At 35.5% G+C, this 25,864-nt stretch overlaps 4 protein-coding genes across 14 annotated transcripts in view; 3 read left to right on the top strand and 1 right to left on the bottom strand.

Moving 5' to 3' along the window:
* Positions 1-613: 613 nt before the first annotated feature.
* On the top strand, positions 614-2,095 carry LOC128986983 (cAMP-dependent protein kinase catalytic subunit beta-like). Its single transcript, XM_054407622.1, has one exon. It carries the CDS (start codon positions 818-820, stop codon positions 1,979-1,981), a length of 1,164 nt encoding a protein of 387 aa, XP_054263597.1. The 5' UTR covers positions 614-817; the 3' UTR covers positions 1,982-2,095.
* Positions 2,096-2,658: 563 nt separating this feature from the next.
* On the top strand, positions 2,659-5,451 carry LOC128983918 (uncharacterized). The gene is made up of 4 exons (XM_054403189.1): positions 2,659-2,781; positions 3,759-3,923; positions 4,722-4,874; positions 5,280-5,451. Exons 1-4 carry the CDS (start codon positions 2,668-2,670, stop codon positions 5,427-5,429), a joined length of 582 nt encoding a protein of 193 aa, XP_054259164.1. The 5' UTR covers positions 2,659-2,667; the 3' UTR covers positions 5,430-5,451.
* A 1,462-nt stretch (positions 5,452-6,913) lies between these two features.
* On the top strand, positions 6,914-11,657 carry LOC128988024 (uncharacterized). Its single transcript, XM_054409195.1, has 4 exons — positions 6,914-7,024; positions 7,523-7,684; positions 8,692-8,844; positions 11,460-11,657. Exons 1-4 carry the CDS (start codon positions 6,953-6,955, stop codon positions 11,610-11,612), a joined length of 540 nt encoding a protein of 179 aa, XP_054265170.1. The 5' UTR covers positions 6,914-6,952; the 3' UTR covers positions 11,613-11,657.
* Positions 11,658-12,339: 682 nt separating this feature from the next.
* Positions 12,340-25,864, bottom strand: part of LOC128985965 (sperm-tail PG-rich repeat-containing protein 2) — a 35,784-nt gene continuing 22,259 nt past the window's right edge. For 9 of the 11 annotated variants that reach the window (XM_054405980.1, XM_054405984.1, XM_054405988.1 and 6 more), the window contains 8 exons: positions 25,301-25,399; positions 24,340-24,438; positions 23,511-23,609; positions 22,791-22,889; positions 21,463-21,561; positions 19,939-20,037; positions 15,337-15,435; positions 12,340-13,894 (listed from right to left, as the gene is read on the bottom strand). In XM_054405980.1, coding sequence (XP_054261955.1) covers positions 13,223-13,894; positions 15,337-15,435; positions 19,939-20,037; positions 21,463-21,561; positions 22,791-22,889; positions 23,511-23,609; positions 24,340-24,438; positions 25,301-25,399 — 1,365 coding nt within the window. In that variant the 3' untranslated portion in view covers positions 12,340-13,222. The remainder of the gene's footprint in view (positions 13,895-15,336; positions 15,436-19,938; positions 20,038-21,462; positions 21,562-22,790; positions 22,890-23,510; positions 23,610-24,339; positions 24,439-25,300; positions 25,400-25,864) is intronic. The other 2 variants (XM_054405981.1, XM_054405986.1) reach the window with 2 other exon arrangements.

Below are 25,864 nucleotides of genomic sequence, written 5' to 3'. Positions count from 1 at the left end.
ATTGAGGTTTGTTATTTTTTTAAGGTTAGACAGTACCTAATTTTTTTCTGAAGAAGCTCCCTTGTTGGGGAAGAATATTAAATTAATGTTGTGAGATTTTTGTGTTCTATCAACTGCTTGGAGCTCTTATCTTAAGTAAGTAGTGTTTTCTCAAGCCAAGTGATTTTCCTAAAATAATCTTACTTGTTTAAAACTTGGATGTCATCGTTGCATCTGCTTCAACAATAAGCTTACACATAGGTAAGTCTTTAGGATAATCTGTACCATATTAATTGGCCTTGCTGATTCTATCTTTGGAATGTCATCCTGTAAATTCTAGTGGTTTAGTCGTGAATTTTTCCAGTGTGGATGCGCTAACCATTTCTATGTACTGACCAGCTTATAGGATTTTTGGCAAAAGCTGAGTGAGAACGTCGTTCCACTGGTCAATTCTGGCTGTTTACTTAAGATTTTTTGATTCATGTTTCTACTGTGTACTCCCCACACACGTCAGCTGGTTCAAGCTAGGAGCTTGATAACTTGAATTAGACAGCAATAACCAGTGCTATGGGGAGACAAATTTCTAGAGAATTTTCAAGAAAGATCTTCCAAACATCTGGTGTGTCAACTCAACTTTATTTACAAACATACACATAACCTCAAATATCTCGTAGAACACAAAAATAATGTCAAAATTTGTGATATTTCTTTACTTAAATCAAACACTTATGCTGCAGCTTTATCTTCATACTTTAAAAACTTGTGCAGATATTTCCTGAATCTTAGGGTTTTTTTGCAACTGCTTTGTTATTCTAGACTATCGAAGTCATGGCAGAGTATGGCTGAAGCTCTGGCAAAGCAGGGGAAAAAATTACCTTTGTATGGACCTCTCGACATCCAAAATTACAAAGCATTTTTAGAAGAATCAAAAGAAAAATTCATTGGAAGACACAACACCGTTTTTCACTCAGACATTTCAATTCAAGGCTTTGAGGCTCTAGCTACCTTAGGCAGAGGCTCTTTTGGTTCAGTGAAACTCGTCAGGGAAAAGGACTCTGACAATTACTATGCTGTAAAAGTTCAACTGAAGCAGAAAATAAAGCAGAATGAAAGTTCACACCGTGTTTATTTGGAGAAACAAGTCTTGTTCGGTATGGACTTCCCTTTTTGTGTTAGAATAGAACACTATTGTCACGACAAAGACGCTATATACTTCTTGATGCCATTTGTTAGAGGAGGGGAACTTTACAATTTGATCAAGAAGTTTGGGCGTTTCCAATCGAGCATGACACGTTTCTACGCAGCCCAGGTAGTTTTAGCTTTGGAGTTTTTCCAGTACATCCATTTTGTATACAGAGACTTGAAGCCTGAAAACATACTTGTAGATCACACAGGGTTTCTGAAAATCACAGATTACGGCTTAGCAAAGGAGGTGAGTTCACGAACATATACGATTTGTGGAACTCCAGCATACATGGCACCAGAAGTTGTCGAAGGCTCCGGGTACGCAAGAAGCGCTGACTGGTGGTCTCTCGGGATTTTGATTTTCGAAATGGCCTATGGAAAACCACCTTACATTGCAAAAGATAGTGTAGAACTCTTCACGATGATTCTGTATGCGCCAGTTCCCATGCGCAGCGTCTTCAGTTCTCAACTCAAAAGCTTGTTGCGTGGTCTCCTCCAAAAGGACGTCACATTCAGATTGGGTAATCTCAAAAACGGAGCAGAAGACGTGAAAAAACATCCGTGGTTCAAAAACATCGACTGGCTGCAGCTTCTGAATCGAAGAGTCCAACCTCCCTATGTTCCAGAAACTTCTGGTCCGGCGGACACGTCTAATTTCCCATTTGCTGCCAAGGTTGCAGCTAGTAGTCATAATATTAAGACCATCCAAGCGAATACTATTCGGCAGGAATTGTTTGGAGAGAAAACCAAAACCAAGCGTAAAACGAGATTTTGTGGAAAATCTCTGAATGACTCTCTTTTTCAAGCATCTGTTTAAACTATTTCACCTCTTACAAATGTGAGGCACTGGTACCCAATTAAAAATAAACTATTTTTTAATTGAATTATTGTACAGCTGTTTGGAAAATATAAACCAATAAATTTGGTTAAGGGTGAGAAATTTGAGTTAACAAGAAAAAGGTTACTCTGTTGTCCAACTACTGTGTTTATTGTGCCAAAGGCTTATGCTTTCAAGACATAAAATAATCAAATGATATTAAAATATTATTTAGTACTAATTCCAATGTAATTTTGGGCATGGCCACTTAAAAACAGAAATATTAGGCATTTATAGAGTTTTCAACAAAAACATTTTGATCAAAAAAGGCTCTGTTTATTTTAAAAGTTATCTTGTGATAGCTTGCAATTTACAGATGTTTTAAAAGTGTTGTAATATTGACATGACCACAGAATTATGGGATTGTTTTCGATAAAATATTAAGCATTCTATAATGATAAAAATAAACATAAACAAGATTCATCAATAAAATTTAACAAATTAAAATGTGTTGAACTCAAAAATAATTACTATGACATTTTATGATACACACAAAACGACTGGTGTGAACGTAATCATTGCTGATAATTACATCTTTATAATTAGTTCGCTTTTATTCAGTTAATTACTACTTAGTATCCATGACAACTATAATTATGTTCCGGTTTGACCTAGTGAAGGGCGCCATGTTGTCACGGGTTGCAGCGGTTGCAACCAATGATTTGTATAACATGAAGTGGTTTCTAGTCTGGTTGTTTCTCCCGGTTGCACTCATTTCGTGTAGGGCGCCTCCCGGTTCGGTAAAGTTTTTAAACAATTTCTACTATTATTTACCACTTTAAGATGTTTGTTGATGTTAAGATGTGCAATAAGTAAGATCTACTAAATGTAGTAGATTGCAAAGATACCAGTACTTCAGACTGATCAAATGTAAAAAAACTGCCATGTAGCTTAAGTCTGTAAAAATAATAAAAATTTCCTTTTTGTACCTGTTTATACCTATTTACAACAGAGGGAAAATGAAGCTAAATAGTTTTTACGATTTATTCAGGTTGATTTTAGAATCTTTTTAACTTCACATAGTATATTATTAATTGTTGTGAGATTTTGCTCGAAAATATAAATGGTCAAAATCCTATTCAATTTGTTTACAAGTATATTGTGGCATAAGCGTGAAAACTAATGTCTTATCAGGCGGAAACCAATGGTTCAAAGACCTCCAAAGCTGTAGATATTCATCAGCTTACACTATAAAATTAATGAATTAATAGAGACGGCTCTCTTTAAAATAATTTCCTCCATATAACAATTCTTCCTCACTACAAAATCACAAGATTGGATATTTTATGCCCTTTAACCCTTAGAGTGCCAGGGGAGAAATAAAAGTAACGCTCAAAAAATGCCGATGATTTTTCCCGAAGGTCGCGCTAAAAATGCCGAGCGCTATCTGGCGATTTTTAGGTTAAAATTTCGTAAAAATCGAATTTTCGATATTTCGACCAACGAAAATCGATGTATCGCATCTAGTAACTTTCGACTCAATGTTAATATATGGGTTAAAAGAATCCGAGTATCTATTCGGTTGTTATGACAACTGTTCGAACATTACGAAACGTCCGGTCAGCCGGACGTTGGCACTTTTGGCTCGTTCTAAAAACGTCCGGTCGGCCGGACGTCGGCACTTTTGGCTCGTTTTAAAAACGTCCGGTTCCCCGGACGTTGGCACTCAAAGGGTTAAATATGTTATGTGTAGTTCAACACGAAGGATTTCTTCTAGGCCAAATCCAATCACTATCTGTACGTTCGGAAGGAGTTAGCTGCTTGTGAGGATTTCAACAACTCTGTAGTCGATATAGCTCAACTGGTGGTGGAGAAAAGAGGGAAAGAGGAACTAGCTTTTGCCGGGAACATCACCATTCAGGAAGATGTCGATGACCTCCAAGTAAGATACAATTTTTGAAATATTGGAAGTGTAACCACAGAGGAGTAAAGGTACAAAGAAAACTTGCTTATGGGACAACCCGTGCGCTTTCAGTCCTAGTATGTTGTGTGCGAAATATACTTGTGACGAGCAAGGAAGAGCCTGAGCAACGAAAACTGTGTGGAAATTCCTAACACACAAGGCACAGGAGTCTTCCTCCAACGTGAGCGTTGTAGTACATGAGGGCGAGGGAGGGGTTAAAATTTGCCCTAGACACCAGCGACTAGTGATAGACACCAACTAAAGTGTACCATGGAATGTTTCAATGTTTCCACTGTACCTTACTTCTCTGTGGAGTAACTAATTGTAAATGGAATAGTTTTACATTGACAGACATATGCTTGTATTTTACTTATATTACTTATTCACTTTATGAAGTCATATTTTGTGTACATGTTGTATGTTGAATATGAATGCTAAGAGTGTAGAATGGAGTGAGATGATCAGTGTGGATTTGTTATTGTCTAAAATCAGCTGACATATTTATTAAAAGCTCAATGATGAAAGACAGCTGGTCCAGTTTCAAACCATTAAACAAGTTACTGTCTTCTCAGGATTCAATGTAGAAATTCTTATCGTAAGGCATGCATAACCCACCGAGCTAGTTACTATATCTGGTGGTAAAACTTGTTTGTAGTTTGACTATTTTAACTGGTTGGTTTGTAATGTTGAAAAGGTGGTGGTTGTTTCTTAGTCCATTGAGTCAAAATTTCCTTAAAATAACTTTCGTTATTGGTTACGGAACTTTATATTTTTCAGTTTAAACTCGATGTTTTCGTTGACAAAAACGAAAACTGGGAATATCTGGACAGTTTTGAAGACAGCCATTTGTGTGAACATTTGATGGATAAAGACAAAGTCTGGACTTCATTTGTCAAGGAAATGGGACTTACAGGGTGTCCAATCAAGAAAGTGAGTGTTCTGTTACGTTTCATAAGTTGTAGATTATGGCAACGGTTTTATTTTATTGTGTCGATTTATACCAGTTGCATTTAACATTTTGTAAGGGAAGGGTGCAAACCATGCAAGGGAAGGGGGTTAACGTTATACTATAACGTTAACCTGTTATAAACATATAAACATATTTTGTAAAGCAAGTATCAAAATTATACTACTGATATGGTAGTGAAAGTTGAAAATGTTTTGGTAGTTTGATTTTTAGAATTTAAAATTTAAATCTTTAATTCAGAAAATGCAATCAAATTTTGGTGAGAGTATGTTATTAACTTCACTATTCTCCATTTGTTTTGACCCAAGAACTTGTCATAGTCTAGTTTTTATCTGATATTCATATTGTATTCACTTTCATTTTTTCAGAACACTTTCGCATTAAAGGATTCGATGATAGACATTTCAAAGTTTTCTCTGTCCGCCAAGAACGCTGGGCTCTTCCGTGGGATTGGTTACCTTTTACAGGATGGAAAGAAGATTTCCTGCCATTTCGCAGATGTGTCTGTTTCAACGTAGTGTTGTCGTTTTAATAAATAAATGTTTTGTTGAACAAACCTGTTTCAATATTTATTGTTTTATTTGCCTAGCAGTAATAGTATTTAAAATTGTATTTATCATTGAATGGTTGAGTAGCTTTTGGACGGTTTGAATCTGCAGCAAGCCTTGATCACAAGGTATTTTAATGAATTGTCAGCTGTCTAAAGAAACAGCTGATCATAGTCAGTAACAAAGCTACACAGATAAACACTCCTCTGAGTTCATTTCAGGTTAAAACACAAAGCTGTCATAATGAATAGATTAGGCAATTACATGAAGCCCAAAAAGTAAAGCTTGAAATTATGAACTCTTTCATGCCAAGAACCCCTTGATAAGCATTTTTGACGAAGAATGTTTGTCATAAAGGTACTGAGGCTCTTCACAAATTAGAACTTTGTGGACCATACAGCAGGTTAGCACTATGGAATTCTTGGAGAGTAGATTTAGGGCTTCTCCAAAAAGTGACGGGAACATAGCTCTAACAGAAATTGAGAAGTTATATAATATCAACATAGAATGTTGATATACAACTTTTATACCCCTCCAATATTACTCTTTTGAAAGATTTTTACTTTACAGTATGAAGTTAAAAACTTATAGATTTATTGACTGAAAAAGCTTAACCTTTGCTTCTAGCTATAAATTTATAAAACTAATGCAGTTTCCTCAACCTACCAATAGCTAGGTATTTTGACTAACTGACTTTTCCTATTCCCAAAATTTTGAATGATCTCACACGGTCTTTTCCTTCTATACAGTGTAGACTAAAAACTATATTTTGATAATAGAAAATACAAAAGGAGGAATATGCTGGGTTTTCTTTTATCAAACATAAAAAATGTTGTAAAATAAGTCAGTTAAGGGAATTGTGAGGGGAGATTTCCAACAATCACACTAGTTCTCTAGTTCACTAGTTCACACTAGTCACACTAGTTGCTAGTGGTATTCCATTACTCCGATGGGGATTTAATAGTTGAGTTGACTGTAAAAAATAACAAAAGCGACAGTGGTGGGAAGTTCTTGTGTGCAACCTCACACATCATATGCTTGCCACTTTAATTGACAAGATCCATACCATATGTTCTGGTTGAATTAGAATGTAAGTTATTAAAAAGTCAAATAAACAAACAGCTGATTTGATTATTATTTGGTGCAACATACAGGTTATTCATTAAATTCATTAGGACAAGACAATAAAGCAAAAGGATGATTAAAAAGGTGTTAAAAGGTTGTTAAATATTATTTTCTAGAATTATTGATTTCATTAACTAACTGTGGTATGACAGCAAGGGAAATTAGAACGTTTGCATGCTGGTCACTTAAAACATTTCATTTTTTTTAACAGGATGAAACCAACCGTGGGAAACTCAGAGAGATATGAAATACACGAACTGTGCTTGTAATTTTTGGATAACTATCTGAAGGTCAAAGACGAAGCTGATAACATGAGTGTGAACATGTCATTGGCCGGTAAGAGGAAGAAGAGTTTTAGATCAGTGAAAATGGCACGACTTTTGTGCGTTTTATTGCTCTTAGTTCCCATATGTTTGGCCAAATCTCCACTCCGGGCGCTGGTAATCTTGTCAATAATTAAGATTATTAAATTATTAATTACTAGAAAGATTGTCGTAATTAATCATAATAACTTAAATTACTGTCTGACGATGTTAGCACAGCTGACAAAAAGCCTCTTGAAATCAAAATTACAATATAGTGAAGTATTTATTTTAAAATGTATTAAACTACTTTAGAAGGTAGTAATTAACTAATTACTTTGCATTACTATGAAGCAGTAATAGTGGAGTAGACATTCAGATATTGTTAAATTTTTGAATTGTTTCTATAATATCTAGTGGGAGAACATTTGTTTATGATTTGACTTTTAGGAGTTAAGGAAAGCACTATTTTAATAACATCAATTGAAAGAGGGAATTAAAAGCTTGAAAGCAGATATTTGCTCGCTTTAATAAATCTGGGTTTGCTTTCAAACACCTCTTTTGCAAAATTACAATTTTGCTAGATTTTGTATTACTTACATCTGGATTGATCCGATATTTCTCCGCTGAATCTAGGGTCAATACTATCTCAATTGGGATGGAGGAATGCGACCGTGTGAAGGGTTCGACAACAGCATCTTTGATCTGTCCAAGTTGGTCGTGGTGAAGAGAAGCAAGACTCTTCTGGCGTTGGCAGGTGACGTCAAAATGCTCAAAGAAACTAGCAACAAACTGAAGGTTTGAAATGGATTTGTTTGTATTTATTTCAGTAAATTTTGTAAATTATGTGTACCGGTAATAGAAAATTATTGTTAAGGCAAAGATTGTCCGGTTTATTTTTCAGGTTTTTAGCAGTACAAACTATATTATTAAGACTTGATAAATTAATTAATTATATTTCATTGTTAAACAGCTGATAAATCAGCTGATTTACAGGTGTTGGAATAGAACTTTCACAAGGACTTTTATCTTCTCAATAACACTTCTAATGTTATGTTCCTTAAGCAAAGACTTATGGCTCTTGTGGAATTTAAGCGGTGTCTAAAGCCTTATGTGTTGTTTTCTTATACTGAAAGAAAAATCACAGTTCTTCTCCCTCTAGGAGAATAGATCTGTCATCAACCTTTAATAAAAAACAATGAAACTAAGTTGCGTCACGACTTCTGTCCTCCAAAACTCATTTTGTAGGAATTAAAGAAAATAAATTTAAAATATAACTGAAATTGTGCAGCTGTAGTCAAAATAGTTTAATTTTAGAATTCCCACTTGGGAGAATTTCAAGAGGACATTTTCTTGAGAATTTAAGGTGATAACTCTGGAATGTTTAGTGTTTTTGATTAATCCTAATTTTATTGCATAGTTGAGAAAAAAAACTGTCATATTTTTTTGTCTCCAACTAGAGATTCACACAGTCATATTTATATACATTTTATTTTTATCTTTATATAAATTTATATTTTTTAATGTTCCACCTTTACATTCTAGGCTCTTATCCCGAACCATTTTACACATTACTTCAAGCTAGGTAGAGAGTTATTGCAGCATTACTACTTAGATAAAAATCATTGGCGATTGACGGGATTTGAATCCAGGACTTCTGGGATCAAACATGCTTTACCACTTAACCAGTTTGTGGCCATGTATTTATAAAAGAAAACTTAGACATGTAAAATTGCAATCACAAACTTATTTATAACGTTATTTGGTTGATATTACAATAGTCACTTCTAAATTGTAATGTTCAGTTCAAGCTGACGATTCACAAAGAGGTTAACGGAAACTACGAGTACCTGATGACCGTAACGGAGGACGATCTTTGTAAACACATTTCCGAGGAGAAAAAGCCGTGGACGCCAATAATCAAGGAGATGGAAATCAAAGGATGCCCCATACCTGCGGTGAGCTATAGGAGTTACACTTTAGACTTAAGTCATGATTTCAGAATTGTCTGGGTAGCTGAGAGGGTATAGCTCACATTCAAATCTGGAGATTTCTGTACAATCGTGGTCTTCTGGCGACAACTGTGTCAAAAACGGTGAAATACTAACACTCACCGACATTTCGGCCTCGATACAGAGTGCCATCTTCAGGGCGACTTGACTCCGCGGGCAGTTCCTCTACACATTCCTGGGACGTCTAACTCCCACCCCTCCAGATATAACCTGCGACCTCGCCCAGCCAAGAGCGGTCCCAGGGGGGGGGGTCAGGGGGTCATGACCCCCCCAAAATATTTTTTATATACATAAACTATTATACCAGGGAAACATTAATATTTTTTATTGCAGATCGTTTTACCAAATTGAAATTCGTTGTAGTCTTTACACTTGTAGCGAACGGAAGGACTAATTACAAAGTCTAACCTAAAACTTGGGATCGTTCAAGTCTGACTATGTTTTTGTACGTTATGAAAATTAGGGAAGATCGGCAGACAACGGACGCTTTCAGCCATATATGGCAACGGCAGTGTCCGATGCTGACGTTCGACGTTCGGCTGCATTCTTCTTCTTATTTAATTTTTTGGCATTTATGTTATAATTCATTTTAACCCAGATGATTGAAAACTTGAATTGGGTATTGGATAAAGAAAAGAGGTTGTATCAATAGTCAAAGTTTGAAAGGTAGTTGAATATTAATTTATCTGAGTTCAGTGTTAGGAATTTGTAATTACAGTAATGTAATTCAATGATTACCGTAACAAATTTCAAAACTTTCAATATTAAATAGTATTCATATTTAGAGCACCTGATATCATACTACAACAAAATGGTAGTGTCTCAGACTTAGATGTGGAAGGGACGGACCCCTTGTCAAATGCCACTGGCGTAGAAAAAATGAGAACACTGAGAACCAATTCTTCAGGCGGTAGTAGTGACGGGACGCCGACGCAACGTTAGTTGGGTAGTGTACTTTGTGTAGGTTAACTGTTGCTTACTGGGCAGGTATAATGCAGTCGTGTTTGGTGCAAGTTCTTAAACACTTCTTAGATAAAATAGTTCTCTTTTTCGAAATCTTGGTCTGATTTTGGACATTTTCTGTTTAGCATGCACATCGGCACCAGTTGAAAGGGTGTTTTTGTAAATCAATAATGCTTGAATGTGTTGTAATGTTGCGGTATTAATTTTATATTAAAACCACAAGTCTCAATAATGCAAAAACATGGCATTATTCAAGTTTATTTTTAGACATTTCTTTGGCCTTTAAATAAACTGGGAAGCTTGAACACAAGCTACCCCCCAAGGCCCCCCGGTGACCCCCCCCCCCCAAAAATATATGCCTATGACCGCCCTTGCGCCCAGCTGTAAGCTCCACTTGATTTTTCATCTGTGGGGAGTCTAGTTGCCCTGAAGATGGCTCTGTATCGAGGCGAAATGTCGGTGAGAACTTGATTCTACATTAAGTGACTGTGGAAGCATTTCCAGGAAGACTAGAGATTTCTGATTTGATTCCAAGTGAGATTGATTTTGATCCCATGCCATTTGTCATTGTGCTAACAGTTTTATTGATGATATCCAACAAAAGGTTCATAGTAATATTTTTACATGTTTCTAAGCCATTGGCAATTTTTAAGTTTTTTCAAGGGAACGGTCAAAAATTTGTTATATAGTAACGGGTACTAGGGTTTGGACCGTTCCCTAATAAAAAATAATAGAACAGTCAATGTGGTTGAACAAAAAAAATCCACTTTGAAGGTGTTGTTACTGCTATTTATTTTATATGTTTTGGTGTATTTAATTCAATTTGATTTGCTGAAAGCGACAAATATTGTTGTGTATATTAAACAGAATATATGAATGAAGAGTGATCGTGGAATATTGTAATTACGAATTTTAGAAACAATCTTTTGTAATGAAGAAACCCAAAATATTTTGGTTACGACCTATTTAGTGTCTTTGCTGTTGATCCCAGGCATATCATCATACAACTGTCTACTAAGTGGTTATAGTACAGTGGTTATAGGGGAGCGAGCTGGCGTAGTGGTTAGAGCACGAGACTTCAGTCCCTGAGGTCCCGGGTTCGATCCCCGCCAAGTCACCAATGGATTTGATCTAAGTGATAATGCCGCAATCCCTAGGTCTAGCCTGAAGTAATGTGAAAAACAATCCTAGGCTTGTGCCTAGCGGCCTAGGACAAAATAAAGTGGTTATAGTACTTGCTTTCAAATCTGGAGGTCGCTGGTTTGATTTTAAGCTAGATCGTAGCCAGACCTAGATGCCACTTGTCATTGATGATGCTTTTAACAACAGGTCAACCTTAGTAACAAGACCAGGTTTTAGACCGTTTCCTTACAAAAAAAATTGATAAATGCTACTGGCGTAGATAGGGACGATAATAAAAATAACCACCAAAATTTGAAGACCAAAACTGCTATCCTTGAGAAATTTTTTATTCTCGATTACAAAATTCCACTGGAAATCAGAAGTTTTTTTTTCGTTTGTGAAGCCTCTCCAATACCAATAGGACTATTTAGAATTAAAATAGTTCAAGTCTTTTTTGTTTGTTTCTGCCTTTCCAGAAGATGTACTCGTTCAAGTCGTCCACGCTGGACGTAGCGGGCTACCCGCTGACTGTAGGGCAGGCTGGCCACTACAAGGCTCAAATGGAGCTCTTCGACTCGGACGTGCGTACTGTGTGTATGCTAATGGAGACTAATGTACAACCCCTTTGAGTGGAAATAGAACTGCTTCAATGAACAATATGTTTCTTTGTCAAATAACCTTGACCGATCCTGGAATTAAACGATTGAATAGGTGCAAACAAAGTCCCTAAAGCGCCTTAACCACATTTGGGCTTTTTGCGCTCCCCATTTTACATTTACATTAACTGGCTAGGTGAGTGGTTATAGTGCTTGCCTATACTCCGTTCACAAAATTTAGGCGGTTTTAGGGGAACAAATGTATCCCACTTCAACTTACCTAAAACAGCTGACGTAACAAGTAAATATAAATAAAAATTTAATCAACACATCAGTCAGCTGTAAAGCAAAAACAATTGTAGGGAAACTTCCGCTCGAACCGCCTAAATTTTGTGAACGGACTATAGCAATCAAAAGTTTGCCGGATCAATCTTGAGAAAAGTCAGTTTTTTTATGTTTCGAAACTGGAATTAGCTGTCCTTGATCATTGGGCTTTAAATGATCCTGTCTGTAGAAACAGCTGATCTATTCAGTTACGCAAGCCTGCTGTTAAACCTATCCATTAAAAAAATTTAGCCTGAATTTGTGCTGAATGGAATTCCTTATTCTTGGTTTAAATAAAAAATTACGACAACAATTATTCTACTTGCATTTTTGTGCTCTCAAACTAAAGGGAAAACGTTTTAAACCCACTATGTTGTAATTTGCATCATGAGGCTGAAATGTTGAAACAAAAGGGAAACAGATAAATACCCAGAAGGCAACATAAGAAGCACTTTTATTGTAGGAACAACAAAAAAAAAACATCTAAACATTCTTCAGTAAAAGCACTGATGATTCAAGACTGTTACGATAGGAAGAGCAAGTTAGTTCTACTCTAAGATAAATTTGGCAACATTAATTTGCTTCTACTATGTTACATGTTAGAAATCATTGAACCAGACGTAAAGTTACAAATAACATTAAACAATTATAAATCTTCAACATTCAAAAATAACAGAAACAAATTTAAAATTTAACGATACTACACTAACATTAAGCTACCACAGGTTAGTTAGCTTATGTTAACTCGGTAAGCCCAAATTGCAACCGTATAAGTACGTGAAGGTTTTTCATAACAAGAAAACAAAATAATATTTCTTAATCATCATTACAGGTAGGCCTACATGATGTTTTTTTTTCTTCGTTGAATCTGGATGAACCAAAATATCTAAAATTTTATCTCTAGCATTTTGATATTTCAAAATCACAGAAAGAAGAATTTATCTAAATGTATTATCATATTTTAATCAGACCAAATTTGTTAAAAAATTGTATAGATCCGTTGTGAGTTAATATCTACGTCACTGTCATAAACATAAGAATGTATTTTTCAGTAACAATATTTCTTACTAAAGTTGTCTAGTTTGAAAACCATTATTATTTTACAATTTATTGTTTTCTTAGTTCTACTGTTTTACTTAACACCTCGTTAAATATATTCCATGCTAGAGGTGGTAGATAGGAGGAAGATTTGTATTTTTGTTATTTACAATGATGCATCAAGGTTGTTGAATCAGCCAATGAAATTGTTGCCAATCATTAATCAAAATGTTTCGTTAAAAGTTGTTGCTGCATCGTATATAAGACAAGAGTCGCTGTGACTAGCAAATTTTCTCTCTAACCTGACCGTTGTAGACAGATTTGACCACATTGACTGTTGAAGATTGTTTCACAGCTGACGACTGTTTCACCGTTTGATTCACCGTTGACGATTGTTTGACAGTAGAATACTGGTTGACAGTTTGGTTGCCGTTGGTGAACTGTTTGACGCTAGAAGACTGATTGACAGCAACGGCTTGGTTGGCGCTGGAAGATTGGTTAGAGAATTGTTTGACAGTCGAAGATTGATTCACGGCGTGGTTGCCGTTTGTCATCTGTTTGACAGCGACAGCTTGGTTTGAAGACTGATTGACAGAGTATTGTTTGACAGTTTGATTTGATTGGTTAGAGAATTTGTCAACTGTTGAGGATTTGTTGACAGTTTGATTAGGTTGGTTGGCAAATTTGTCGACAGTTGAAGGTTTGTAGATAGCGACTTGGTTTGATTGGTTGGCGTTGGAGAATTTGTCAACGATCTGATTGGCTGACGGATTGACTGATGGATTGGCTGGGGCTGGCTGATAGACAGCTGGGGAAGGCTGCGTAGTTTGCGGAAGATCTCTGTAGCTAACCGTGTTGTAAGTCGCGGGTTGGACAACCTGGTCTCGGAGTTGCCCAGTGAAAGCAGAGTGTTTGATACCAAACGAGTGAGCCGGGGGATAGTCGATGCACACCTGTAAAACAATTATACTATTTAACAAACAGCAATACAAAGTTATGACAGAGTGAAGTGGCCCAGAGAGGGTTCAGGCGTTGCAGAGTAAATATTTAGGTATTAAACAAAGTATTGGTTTTTTGTTCAAGTGTGTTGCTGGAAGTTAGTTTTCTTGAGTGCTAAATCCATGGTACAAAATATCTTCAGGCGCTTTTTTAATATTCTGAAATAATTATTTTAAATGATGATTTTTGTTTATAACTTATAAAATAACATAAATTCTGATAAAAAAAACTGCTTGATCAATTTTGATTAAAATTTATGTGTCTTATGGTCTTTATAACCCTAAACAAAGTAGTACAACTCCAATTTCTCTAAACAATACGGTTCATAAGTTATTACAGCTTTTGTGAGTTTCCCCATAAAATATTGTAGTTACTCCCACTGCTTAGGTACCCAAAGCGTTGTCGACAAGCTAATGGGAGAAATTATGTGTCAGATTGTTGATACCATTTACTATAATCTGTTATATAAAAAAATGGATAGTTTCTATAAAAAGTTATAGAAATAATTACGAAATATTAACAGGTAAAGTAGTTACTATTTACTACTCACACATGTGCTCGCTACGCTAAAAAACGTGATGGATACTACATAATAAATTAAAATTTGTTTGTACTTTACTCGAAAAAAGAACAGTAAAGAAATGTCAACTTCACAAAACCTAAACAGTGATAGCCTATTGTGCACTGCAGTTTTATATATTTGAAACCAACCAAAAATGTGGAAAAACCATGCGTATGAGATTGAGTTACCACGTTTAAAACAACTCTGCTTCAACCGGCGGATGCGTAACGCCGCAATATTGGGAGTGTTTTATTCCAAAAGTGTGAGCAGGAGCAATATTCTTGTTGAGGATTACCTACACAAAGGTATGGGTGTATCTTCATCCCTTAAATTGAATCATTTGCAATTTGAAGCCATACTATGCAATTTTAATTTCTAACTTAGAGAAATATTGTATCTAACTAACTACTAAATTAAAGTAGTCGACTTAAACATAATGGATACAAACCACAAAAGATTCAGGTATCTACTGTAAATTCAATGAATTATGATGACTAAAATTAAGGATTAATACATTTATAAAAATTAAAAAAAACAGACAAACCATTTATCATTTCTGTTTCACAGAAAAAAAAATTATTTTCATTAAATTTGTGTGCACAAATTTCAAACAAAGAAAAGCTATCATTTAATTAAAGTTGTACCTGAAATTTTATGGTTTCTCGTCTTACAATTATGAAGACTTAAACACTCTAAAGGTCTAAGCCTAATACCATTTCTAAGACAGTAAAATATTCAGTAGATTTTATGATTTTGTTAAGTTTACCCGCACACATAAAACTTTAACATTCGTAAAGTGGATTTTCGATGTCACCAAAACATTATCTACATCACCTTCTCTGGAGCGTACGTCCCTGGTCCCGGCCTCTCCTCGTGGTTCTGCGGAGTGTGCTTTTCACCGAATGTATAAGCTGGCGTGGAAATCGTCGGAATCTACAACAGGGATAATCATCAGGTATTAATCAGTAGGTGAAATGAACTTGAAACACTGTACAGGGTGTTTTTTTAAAAACTTGCATCTTTATTTATATAAAAACCGCAATAGATAGAAATATGCAGTTTTTGGGAATCATCTATTGACGTAGGGGGCCCAATTGTTTTGAATTCAACGTTACATTCACATTCCCCCCCTTTCCCCCCTGCCCCCAACTTAATTTTTTTAAATAGCAAGGTACCCCTTGTGACATATAAAATGAAAGAGCATGAAAAAAGAAAATGTTTGATGAAAAAAAATTGAAAATCGGTTCATAAATTTGCGAGATATTTCCCCCCCCCCCTTCCCCAGAACTTAATTTTTTTTTTATAGCAAGGTACCCCTTGTGACATATCAAATGAAAGAGCATGAAAAAAGAAAATGTTTGGTGAAATTTATTTTTAACTTGATATGTCACAAGGGCGGGTACCTTGCTATTAAAAAAACAAGTTATGGGTAGGAGAAAAGGGGGGGATTATCTCACAAATTTATGAACCGATTTTCAATTTTTTTTCATCAAACATTTTCTTTTTTCATGCTCTTTTATTTGATATGTCACAAGGGGTACCTTGCTATTTAAAACAATTAAGTTGGGGGCAGGGGGGGGGGAAGGGGGGGAATGTGAATGTATCGTTGAATTCAAAAAAATTGTGCCCCCTACGTCAATAGATGATTCCCGCCAACTACATATTTCTATCTATTGCGGTTTTTACATAAATAAAGATGCAAGTTTTAAAAAAAACACCCTGTACCCAATCTAACTTATGCCATAAACAAGTTTAATTGATTCTTAATGACAATTTCACTACTGCCCTCCATTCATATCCTGTCCAGGTCCATACACAACAGCAAGGGTAAAGTTACCTCTAGCTTTTGTAGGGTATGAGAGATAGGGGTATAGATATTTTACACTGATACATCAACAAGTGTATTTTTAAGGTTGTATAAGCAGGGGTGCCCATCCCCCCCTAGACTCATGACGCACCCCCCCCCCCCCCCGCATTGAGCAACAGCCCCCCCCACCATAAATGAGGTACACAACAAATGAGAAACATTATCCCCCCGCCCAGCATTATTTGTAAAACTAAAAGAAGTTTTATACATTTTTTTAGAAATTGAAAATTCAAACCCAGTTAATCTAAATAAATAAAGTTATAGTTTTGTCTGTACATTGCTCAGAATTACAGACTACCCACATATTTTGGGTTATTTTTACGTTTTATACATTGAAGAAGTTGAAACATGTCTTGTCTCAATTTATGTCCGTCTGTCACGGCCCAGAAGGCATTTTATGCATCCTACTCTAAAGAAAACTAGAGTACCGATTATGATTCTGATGGTTTAATTCACAGGATTGGCGAGAGTGTCCTTAGCCATTAAAATATGGCCTCACTATTTTGGAAATAAAAATAACGGACGATCAAAGACCCAATTTTGCGTGATTTTCAAGTTTTTCTCCATGTTTACTACATACGTCATTTTATGAAATACTAATAATGTGTTAAGAGGACACGTCATATATGAAATTACGAACAGCCGTTTTGATAAAGATTCCTTTTTCTAGCTGTCACTGATATGTTTATATAAATGTAGTTTGCGAATACTCTGTAGGCCCTAACCATTTCCGATCATGTTTGTAAGCAAATCCAAAACCAAGTGAGATTAATAACCGTGTAGCTTTGGCTTACATAACGGGTTTGATTTATCACGGGTACTAATATGTAAGTGTAAATTAAATTAAATAACTAGCCATCATCCAGGTCAGGAACCGGAGATTCTGTGTGTATCAAGTTGTACTTGAATTTTGATTACCGGGAAAGACCGTGAATCAGTGTTGTACAGGACTGGAAAACTTATCCTACTAATATTATAAATGAGAAAGTTTGGATGTATGGATGTATAGATGTATGGATGTATGTTTGTGACAAGTGAATGCGAAAAATACTGGTCGGATTGGGCTTAAATTTGGCATGATGATAGCTCACATTCCCGATTGACATATAGGCATATTCTTATTTAAAAATCCTTTCGGGCTCCGCCCCAGTGGCTCTGGAGTTTCCCATGTTAACCTTATGAGAAATGGAATTATTGAATCTTAACAGCTGTTTCAATTAAACAAGTTGGTTCTGTTCTATGATGTTCAATAGCATTAAAGTTACAAGGATTACCAACAGGGTGCAGCACTATTATTTCTTTTATATTTATGACAACAGCTAATTTGCAACCAAAAGGTGAGTGAGCGTAGCGAACGAACTTCAACCTGGAGGCGAGTTAGCGTAGCGAACGAGCTAACCTGAAGGCAAGTGAGCGCAGCGAACGAGCTCCAACCTAAAGGTGAGTGAGCGTAGCGAACAAACTTCAACCAGGACGTGATTGAGCCATGCGAACGAGATAATCTTGAAAATTAAGAAGTTAAACGGGGCAAAGCCCGCGGGTTACAGCTAGTCTTTCTATATAAATAAAATTAGAGTTTTTTAAGTCACCTCAATTTACGGAATTTTGTTGCCAGAATATCTATATTGCGTTCGTAACCTCTGCTTAACAAATTGTCAGCGTCTGTCTCTTGATATAACGACCCCCTCTCCCTCCCTTTGGAAACATCACAGCTCCAACGATGAAAATGAAATGGAAACAACGCTTGCGCCAACAATCGTCTGCTCCGTTTTACACACTGAGCTAAAATTATAACTGGAGGTAGCACTGCCATGGTAGAAGTCTGTCAAAAGCGTGTCGCTGATTTTGTTAGGTTGGTATAGCAGTAAGTTTTCTTATCATAGCAATGACATGGCTTCTTATAACTAGGTTGGTATAGCAGTGAGTATTTTTGTCATACTTGAATACTTTTAATACTTTAATAATTTTCTTTGAAATGGCGACCATACAAAGTAGGTATTTTAAGCCAAGTATAATAATAGTTATAGCAATAACATGGCTTCTTATGACACCAGACTCACGCAAACATGGCGGCTGTCGACACGCATCTTTGACATTCAGTGCTACCTCCAGTTAGAATTATAGCTCAGTGGTTTTACACTTCTGTCTGCTGTGCGCTATGTTACAACATATTTCAGATTCAACAGCTGGGGAATTATAATATGCTTAGTAAACTGTGATTGAGTGATTAATAACCATGGTCATGGTAATTTTAGTACCTAAGGCTGTGATTGGGCAATGAGTAGGCCTAAATATGGTGACTTGTTGAATTTGTGTATGAATTGAAGAGAAATAAAAAACAGAAGAAAAAAGGAAAAGAATAACAAGATTGTTCTCGTTACATTCTTTTTTAAGAGTGTTTTTATTAACTCTAAATATAATTTTACACTTTTTTATTACGTATCTATCAATTCCTATGTTGTGATACAGCCTCTGCCGGTAGCCTATCTGTCTATCATGAGCAATAGCTTATAACACTTTCTAAGGTTTAATATTTACGTTATTTATAGCAGAAATACATAGTGTTGGGCTAGTTATTAGTTGAGCTTGAGTTAGTTATAATTTTAAACGTTGCCGTTTGTACAACTGAACCAAGATTAATGGTTTGAAATGTCATTATTACACAAATATTGAATTTCGTTTATAAAAATGCAAATCGCGACGTTAATGGCTGTTTACAGCATTTTAATGGGGTTGTCATCTGTTTTTACACTATATTGGATTAACCGTATTTTCATTACCCCCTCTCCCTATTAACTCAGGTAATCGAGTATCTACACAATATAGTGTAAAGTACAGTATTGTTGCCTATGCTACTTGATTGTATTTTAACGAGCCTTATGTCAACAAAGCATTCTGTGCTAAGTCGCGGTGTAGCTGGACGTGTCTGTACCACGCGTTATCTTTATCTATCTCAGCAGTTGAGCCATTCCGTTTAGATCTCACGTCTTGCTAATCTATCTTAAATAATAACTTCATACACGAATCCTAAACTATCCTAAAATCCTATTTTAACTAATTGAATTCAATAATATAACTATTGTCATTATTATTCGACTTTCTATCTGGTGACTATCTGGTAAACTCTGTTTCAATTGACTTTAGCCAACCCCCCCCCCCCCATTTGAATTTTTGCAACCCCCCCCAAGAATTTCAATGACGCAGTCTGCGTCACAGCCCCCCCTTGTGGGCACCCCTGGTATAAGTGAACCATGAGAGTTTGAATGGATGAGGGGTTTGAATGGCATGGTAGGTTTTTGATGAGACAACAGCATTGTTCTTGTCTAAGATCAGCAGATTCATTAGTTAGGATCATTTATGATCCCAATGATTAGAACACCTGGGTTCAGTTTGTATCCAACAAAAAGCTACTAGCGTTGTCTAAGGATCGAACCAGTAACCGTCTGATTATAAGGCGAGCACTGTATGCCCACTCACCCAGCTACAATCTTCAGACATCCATAAAAGTTACACATACACATACACAAGACAAGAGGAAGATTACCTGTTAGTTTCTAGGTTATGTTTACCTTCTCAGGCGAGTACGTGCCAGGACCGGGTTTGTCGTTGTCAGAAGGCAGTTCGTGGCGGCCGCCGATACTGTACGCTGGAGGATTCACTGACGGGAGCTAAACGTGCAAGAGTTAGTCTACTACTACGTCTAGGCTACTTGTGTGTCTAATATACCAACTACAAGTGAATCTATAATCTAAGTGTACAGGCAAAGGTAATTAAAATACAGGGTGTTTTTAAAAGAATGCCGGGATTTCAAACGGTTGTTGCTCGGGGACTATTCAAGATAATTAAACAATTTAAACGTCAAATTGAAGGGAAAAGAATAAAGTTTTTTTCTCATTCTTTCATAAAATTTGGAATAATTTAATAAAATTCCGATTTTCACCAATCTTATATGAGCGTAAAACTGGGAAAGTCTGTACGCTTAGGGTGATCGGCAGGTTTTTCTGATGTCTTAACTGAATCTTTTTCGGCACAAAGACTTTATCTTTTATAGATATTGTCATAAAGTGGCCAATTTAGGTATGTTAAAATGAAGACTTCGTTGGGCAATCAATTTTTTCAGGCTTCTGATGCAGAATTGTTGGATTTCTTCGACTATGTCATCGCTTGTTTTTAGCCGGCCAGGTGAATGTCTTTTCAAAACACTTCAGTACCACGAAACTCATTAAACCAGCTTCAAGTTTCTTTATCATCAAGTAGATTTAAATTTAGTTTAATTTAGCAATGGATATAAGCTTTGCGAACTACAGATTACAATCTGTGCCTTCTGATTCTCCGTAAACGCCGTACTGGCGACTGGCGTCAGGTGTATGAGTCACAATAGCGGCCTGCTTTACCCATACCAAATGTCAAAGTTTCCTCCCTCGCTACACGCGAAACAAAAACCTAATTATTTTAGTTTCAATTTGACGTATAAAACGTTTAGTTACCTTGAATAGAATCCAAGCAATTACCATTTAAAATCCCGGCATTCATTTAAAAACACCCTGTATATATTGTATGTGCATTCCTTTTTTAAGTCCAAACGTGAAAAAATCAAAATTATTTATATAACTATGGCTACGTTGGAATGTTAAGTAACCAATATATCAATATACAATTTACATCTACATTATAATGATTATGTCAAAATATAAAAGACTCAGGATAACTATTTATAACAAAGTATAAGTTAGATATTTCGTTGGAGCAAACGCCTAACACAGAAAATTGTACATTTTCACCCACATCAAAAAAACAAAGGGTGATTTTTCTCTTCCATTCTTAACACTTTAGTTAAAAATTTTCCCAGGATTGTTTCACCAGGAGATAATTTTACCAAGACACTAAGAATTTATCGGTAGGGTAGTTTCAACAAAATTTAATTCAAAACGAGTGTTTATTTAAGTAGTTTAATAAATAAATAGGTAAAAAACCAAGATTTTTAGTTAAAAACTTCAGGACTAAAAAAAACTTGAATTTTGAACACAAAATCAAATCTCACTAAATTTAGTTCCAAATAAAACTTTTTTACAATTCCAAATCAAGTAACAAACCTTATCGGGTGAGTAAGTGCCGGGGCCGGGTTTGTCATCGTCACTCGGCAGATTGTAGCGGCCGCTGATAGAGTAAGCGGGTGGAGCTACGGTTGGCAACTATAACATGCCACTCGCTACAACTACATGCTTACTACATGCTACATACTACATGCTAAATACAACATGCCACACAACTGTGTACAATAGTGAAATGGTGTACATCCAACGATACAGTGCAAACTACCTCTTTCTTTAGATAGTGTCAAATGCTTAAATTTTACAGATACAGGGTTGTTCACAAGTCACAATGGAGTTGGTCAGTAGTTGTACAGGCCAGTCAAAACTGTTAGGGTGTGCCTAGTTTGTGCGTAAAGATCGTGGGTTCTCTGCTATTATTCGATAATTTTGAACTTGGAGTTGTTTATCAGAAAATTACAACTTCTAAAGAAAAGTGTTCTTGATTTTATAAAATCAATCATTTTAGTAAATTGCTATAAAATTGAAATGGCTGCCATTATGAAACGAAAAAGTATTTTTTATGATTGTTGTTTTTTTTTTTTTAATAGCTTATGACTTGATGAAATTGTATACTGAATTTTGTAAAGGTATCTCAAATAGTTTCCATGATATTAATTTGAAACACAAAAAAATGGCAGGTAACTATATCGCCAACGAGGTGTTTTTGGAAAAAATGCTATTCTTGATTTTTGTTTGATTTTGACCCAGTACACCTATTTATAAATTTGTGGTACATACCTACGGGATACTATGTATAATAAGTAAATTATATTATTAATGACAAAATCAAGCAATTTTAAAAACTTATGTTTACGTCAAAGTTTGAGTCTAATTGTCTTGAAATTGCAAAATCAACCTTCACAAGTCGTAGAAAATAGTTGTTCTTTTTAGAAATTTTTGGATATTATCTAGAAATGGAATGTTTTAGATAGTGCATACAATCGCTTGGTAATTGCTGTTGCAATGCGTTCTCAATTTCAGAGCTGTATATGGAGTCTACAGGTACTTCAAAAAGACAACTGATTGAAAACTAGATACTAGAAAATGTGTCATAAAACATCAGAAAAAACCTGCACAATTGTTGATCAGTATGTAACAAAGTTTGGTTCCGAGAAATCGTAAAACATTTTAAGCATGCAGTAAGTTCAGTAGTTCAGTGCTCACAACAAACAAACATGCTGAACCAATACCATGGTTTTTAAACAAACCTCAAACATAGTTTAAACATACTGTGCATGATCCGTTCCATTAAGAATCTTCTACTAGAAAAGACAAAACAGAATCCCAAAATTTTCTAAGTTGTCTCTACAGTTTTTTTTAGTTTTTACCTTCTCTGGGTCGTAAGCGCCTGGGCCGGGGATCTCCTCATGACAAGGTACTTGATGTTTTTCTCCGAATGAGTATGAAGGTCCGTTGACTTGAGGAAGCTACACATAAAAGAAAGAATTATTTAAGGGTTAGAGGTATGTTATTGAACGCAATAGGATAAATAATACACCTAATACCTTGGTAATAGGTTAATTAGAATAACCTATTATTTTTGTAATGTCTGAACTGTATGAAGAAGTAAAAGTAATAACCATCCCGCTGATCGTGTCTGCTATTAGGAGCGAGAATTTGAAATAATATAGTACATTAGTAAAAAATTAGTGAGAGTACCATATTATTTTTGTAGCGTATGAACTGTTAGAACAAGTGAATTAACCCCAATCCATGTCTTCCTATTAAAAAAAAAATAAATAAATAAAACAGCTGAAACATACTAGACAAGGAAGTAATAGGTGACAAAAATAATAGTATTATTTAATCTATTGCCAAAAATCTGAAGAACTGTTATTGAAAAGTAACTGTGTTCCTAATCTCTAAGTTTTCAACTTATGCAACAGAGTTTTTTAGTTATTCAAAATAATTTGTTTATTGCTTTGCAAATCCTAGAACGCCATTCGATCCAGAACCTTTAAACATCAATACAGGTTTTATTAAAGTATCTGGGGTATAAGACATTTTTAGCATTAAAAAACAAAACTTTCCTATTCTTATAAACTTACTTTCTCCGGAGAGTAAGACCCAGGTCCTGGAAGTACAGTGTAAGATCTCTTAGAGTATTTGCCACTGAAGGTGTAGGCTGGAGTAGGCATTGTTGGTAGCTGAAAAATAAAACAGCTGATTCAGTAAACTATCTCAAAAATAATCAGCTGATTGCAATTGATATAACCCTTCAAATCCCATGAGTTATTCAGTGATTTTAATATGCCAAAGTTTTACAATAATGGTTTTCTATCGTTTTAGACAAATAAACACAAAAATGTGATTCTTTTTCAAACAAATTTTGCTAGAAACTAGAAACACAAAGAGGTAAAAATGAACAATATGGCTGGATTGAGGCTCAAATCACAAAACTAAACCATCGCTGAACATACACAAGCGGGTTGTTCAGTGACTAGATAATTTTGTTGAGTTTTTGTTTCTAGCACCAAATGTTCTCACGATTTATTCATATCGCAGAGAGAGGAAACTTAATTATGCGACGACCATGCGCTTTCAGCTCTGGTATGCTTTGTACCGGAAATATACTTTTGATGAGCAGGGAAGAGCCCGAGCAGCGAGCACTGTGTGGAAATTCCTATTGCACAAGGCACAGGGTCTTCCCCGATCATGAGTGTTGTACATGAGGGCAAGGGGGAGGAGTTGGATTTTGCTGTAGACACCAGCGACTAGTGCTAGACACCACTTAAGAGTACCATAGAATATTTCCTCTGTACTCACTTCTCTATTCTTATCTAGATATTAATAGCTTGATGCATTAAAAGCCATAGTTTACAAATACCCTCGCCTTAAAAATGTTGTTCTATTAATCGATTTGTTAAATGAACCTACCTTTTCAGGACAGTAAGCAGCTGGCCCAGGACTGTCCTGTTTTGTCGGAATCTCGTGCCTCCCCAGAATACTGTAGGCGGGCGTGGAGTTCGTCGGGATCTATACCAAAATCTACTTTCAATCTACGTCTACATCTAATCTACCAATATATAAAATAATCTACTAAGTATTTAGACTATTAGTACCCAAGACTGGATGCTACGATTAATAACTGTGCATAACTAAATGATTGTATGTTAACTCAAGTGCTTCTATACGGGTGGTTCAGAATTAGACTTTATTCATGCGGCACTGACAAAACAGAGAAATTTTATGGTGGATCGGTGAAAATTGAATTTTTAATTAATGATAACTTTATTACCGGTACTGACTAAAATCAGCTATTTATTTAGCCATGATTATTTAATACAAGTTCAATGACCGAGAACAGTAGGAATCTTTAAGTTATCTCTCTTCTGGACCGTACACTGTGCTTTCTCTTGCCTTCTAATGGCATGCACAGGTCTCAAAATAATTCTCTGTTAGTATCTACGTTTTAAACAATTTATCTTTCAGATGCCTATTGTCAGTAAATCCTAGATTTGTTTCACTAAAAATAAGTTTATTGGTTTTTCTATGTTGTTGAATGGAATCAATCCAAATTCGTTGTACAACTCAACTCAACTCGTACTTGTTGGAATCTTATTTACTTTATCGTTAATCTGATTATTTCGACAGTGGAATTGTGTTCGAATTACTGAATCATCATTATCATCTCTGCTTTTAAGGAAACCAATCAACACTTACTTTATTCAAAGACAAAGTTACTGAGCAGTTGAAGAAGCACTGATTAATATCCACTATGGCTACATTTGAAACTACAACACATTGTTAACCAAAGTAAGATAAACTAAGTATTGTCTACAGTTAAATAAGTGCACAGGTAACAAATAGTATTTTATGGTGTTCACAAAAACCTTACCTTTTCCGGGCAGTAAGTTCCGGGGCCAGGTATCTCTTCGTGGTTTGGTATATCATGTCTTCCTGCAATCGAATAAGCTGGGGTGCCGTTTGTACCCATCTACATTGCATAAAAATATAAAAATCTTTGTTAAGAAATATGTATTGAAATTGTATTTTTACTTTCTCCCCCTATACATAGGTATGGAGAAAGTATTGTTTATGCCAAAACTTTTTTATTTTAGTTTTGTGTGGTCCAAACATCCGTTTTGGGTCTCCCTGAACTCAGAAAAGTGATGCCAGTGTGTGTGTTTGAGGATGTATACACAGTTGCTGGGTCTGATTTTGATAACATTTCATAGGTGGGTACTAATGCATAGTATTTCCAGGTATATTTTCTTTTTTAGGGGGTTTTCTATAGAAAACCCACAAAATAACAGAAAAATCAGATTTTCACAAAACGGCTATAACAGTTTTGACTAAAATTTAGTATATAGTGGTTCTACTAAATCTAATAAAAATTGTACAATCCCCAATGTTCTAAAAACTATGGTTCAAAATTCAAAAACTATTGAAACTTTTGTGA

The sequence above is a fragment of the Macrosteles quadrilineatus genome, unplaced genomic scaffold, assembly GCF_028750875.1.
Source record: "Macrosteles quadrilineatus isolate MER2022 unplaced genomic scaffold, UCM_ALF_1.0 Scaffold_2__2_contigs__length_208266976, whole genome shotgun sequence".
NCBI lineage: Eukaryota > Metazoa > Arthropoda > Insecta > Hemiptera > Cicadellidae > Macrosteles > Macrosteles quadrilineatus.
This window is presented reverse-complemented; position numbering and strand designations above follow the sequence as displayed.

What these genes read in the sequence shown, in the direction of transcription:
- LOC128986983 (XM_054407622.1), top strand. Translation starts at nt 818, where the DNA reads ATGGCTGAAGCTCTGGCAAAGCAGGGGAAAAAATTACCTTTGTATGGA.
- LOC128983918 (XM_054403189.1), top strand. Translation starts at nt 2,668, where the DNA reads ATGTTGTCACGGGTTGCAGCGGTTGCAACCAATGATTTGTATAACATG. An exon ending in GTAGGGCGCCTCCCGGTTCG is followed by an intron (nt 2,782 to 3,758) that starts GTAAAGTTTTTA and finishes GATTTCTTCTAG; the next exon opens with GCCAAATCCAATCACTATCT. An exon ending in AAGATGTCGATGACCTCCAA is followed by an intron (nt 3,924 to 4,721) that starts GTAAGATACAAT and finishes TATATTTTTCAG; the next exon opens with TTTAAACTCGATGTTTTCGT.
- LOC128988024 (XM_054409195.1), top strand. Translation starts at nt 6,953, where the DNA reads ATGGCACGACTTTTGTGCGTTTTATTGCTCTTAGTTCCCATATGTTTG. An exon ending in AATCTCCACTCCGGGCGCTG is followed by an intron (nt 7,025 to 7,522) that starts GTAATCTTGTCA and finishes CGCTGAATCTAG; the next exon opens with GGTCAATACTATCTCAATTG. An exon ending in AAACTAGCAACAAACTGAAG is followed by an intron (nt 7,685 to 8,691) that starts GTTTGAAATGGA and finishes TGTAATGTTCAG; the next exon opens with TTCAAGCTGACGATTCACAA.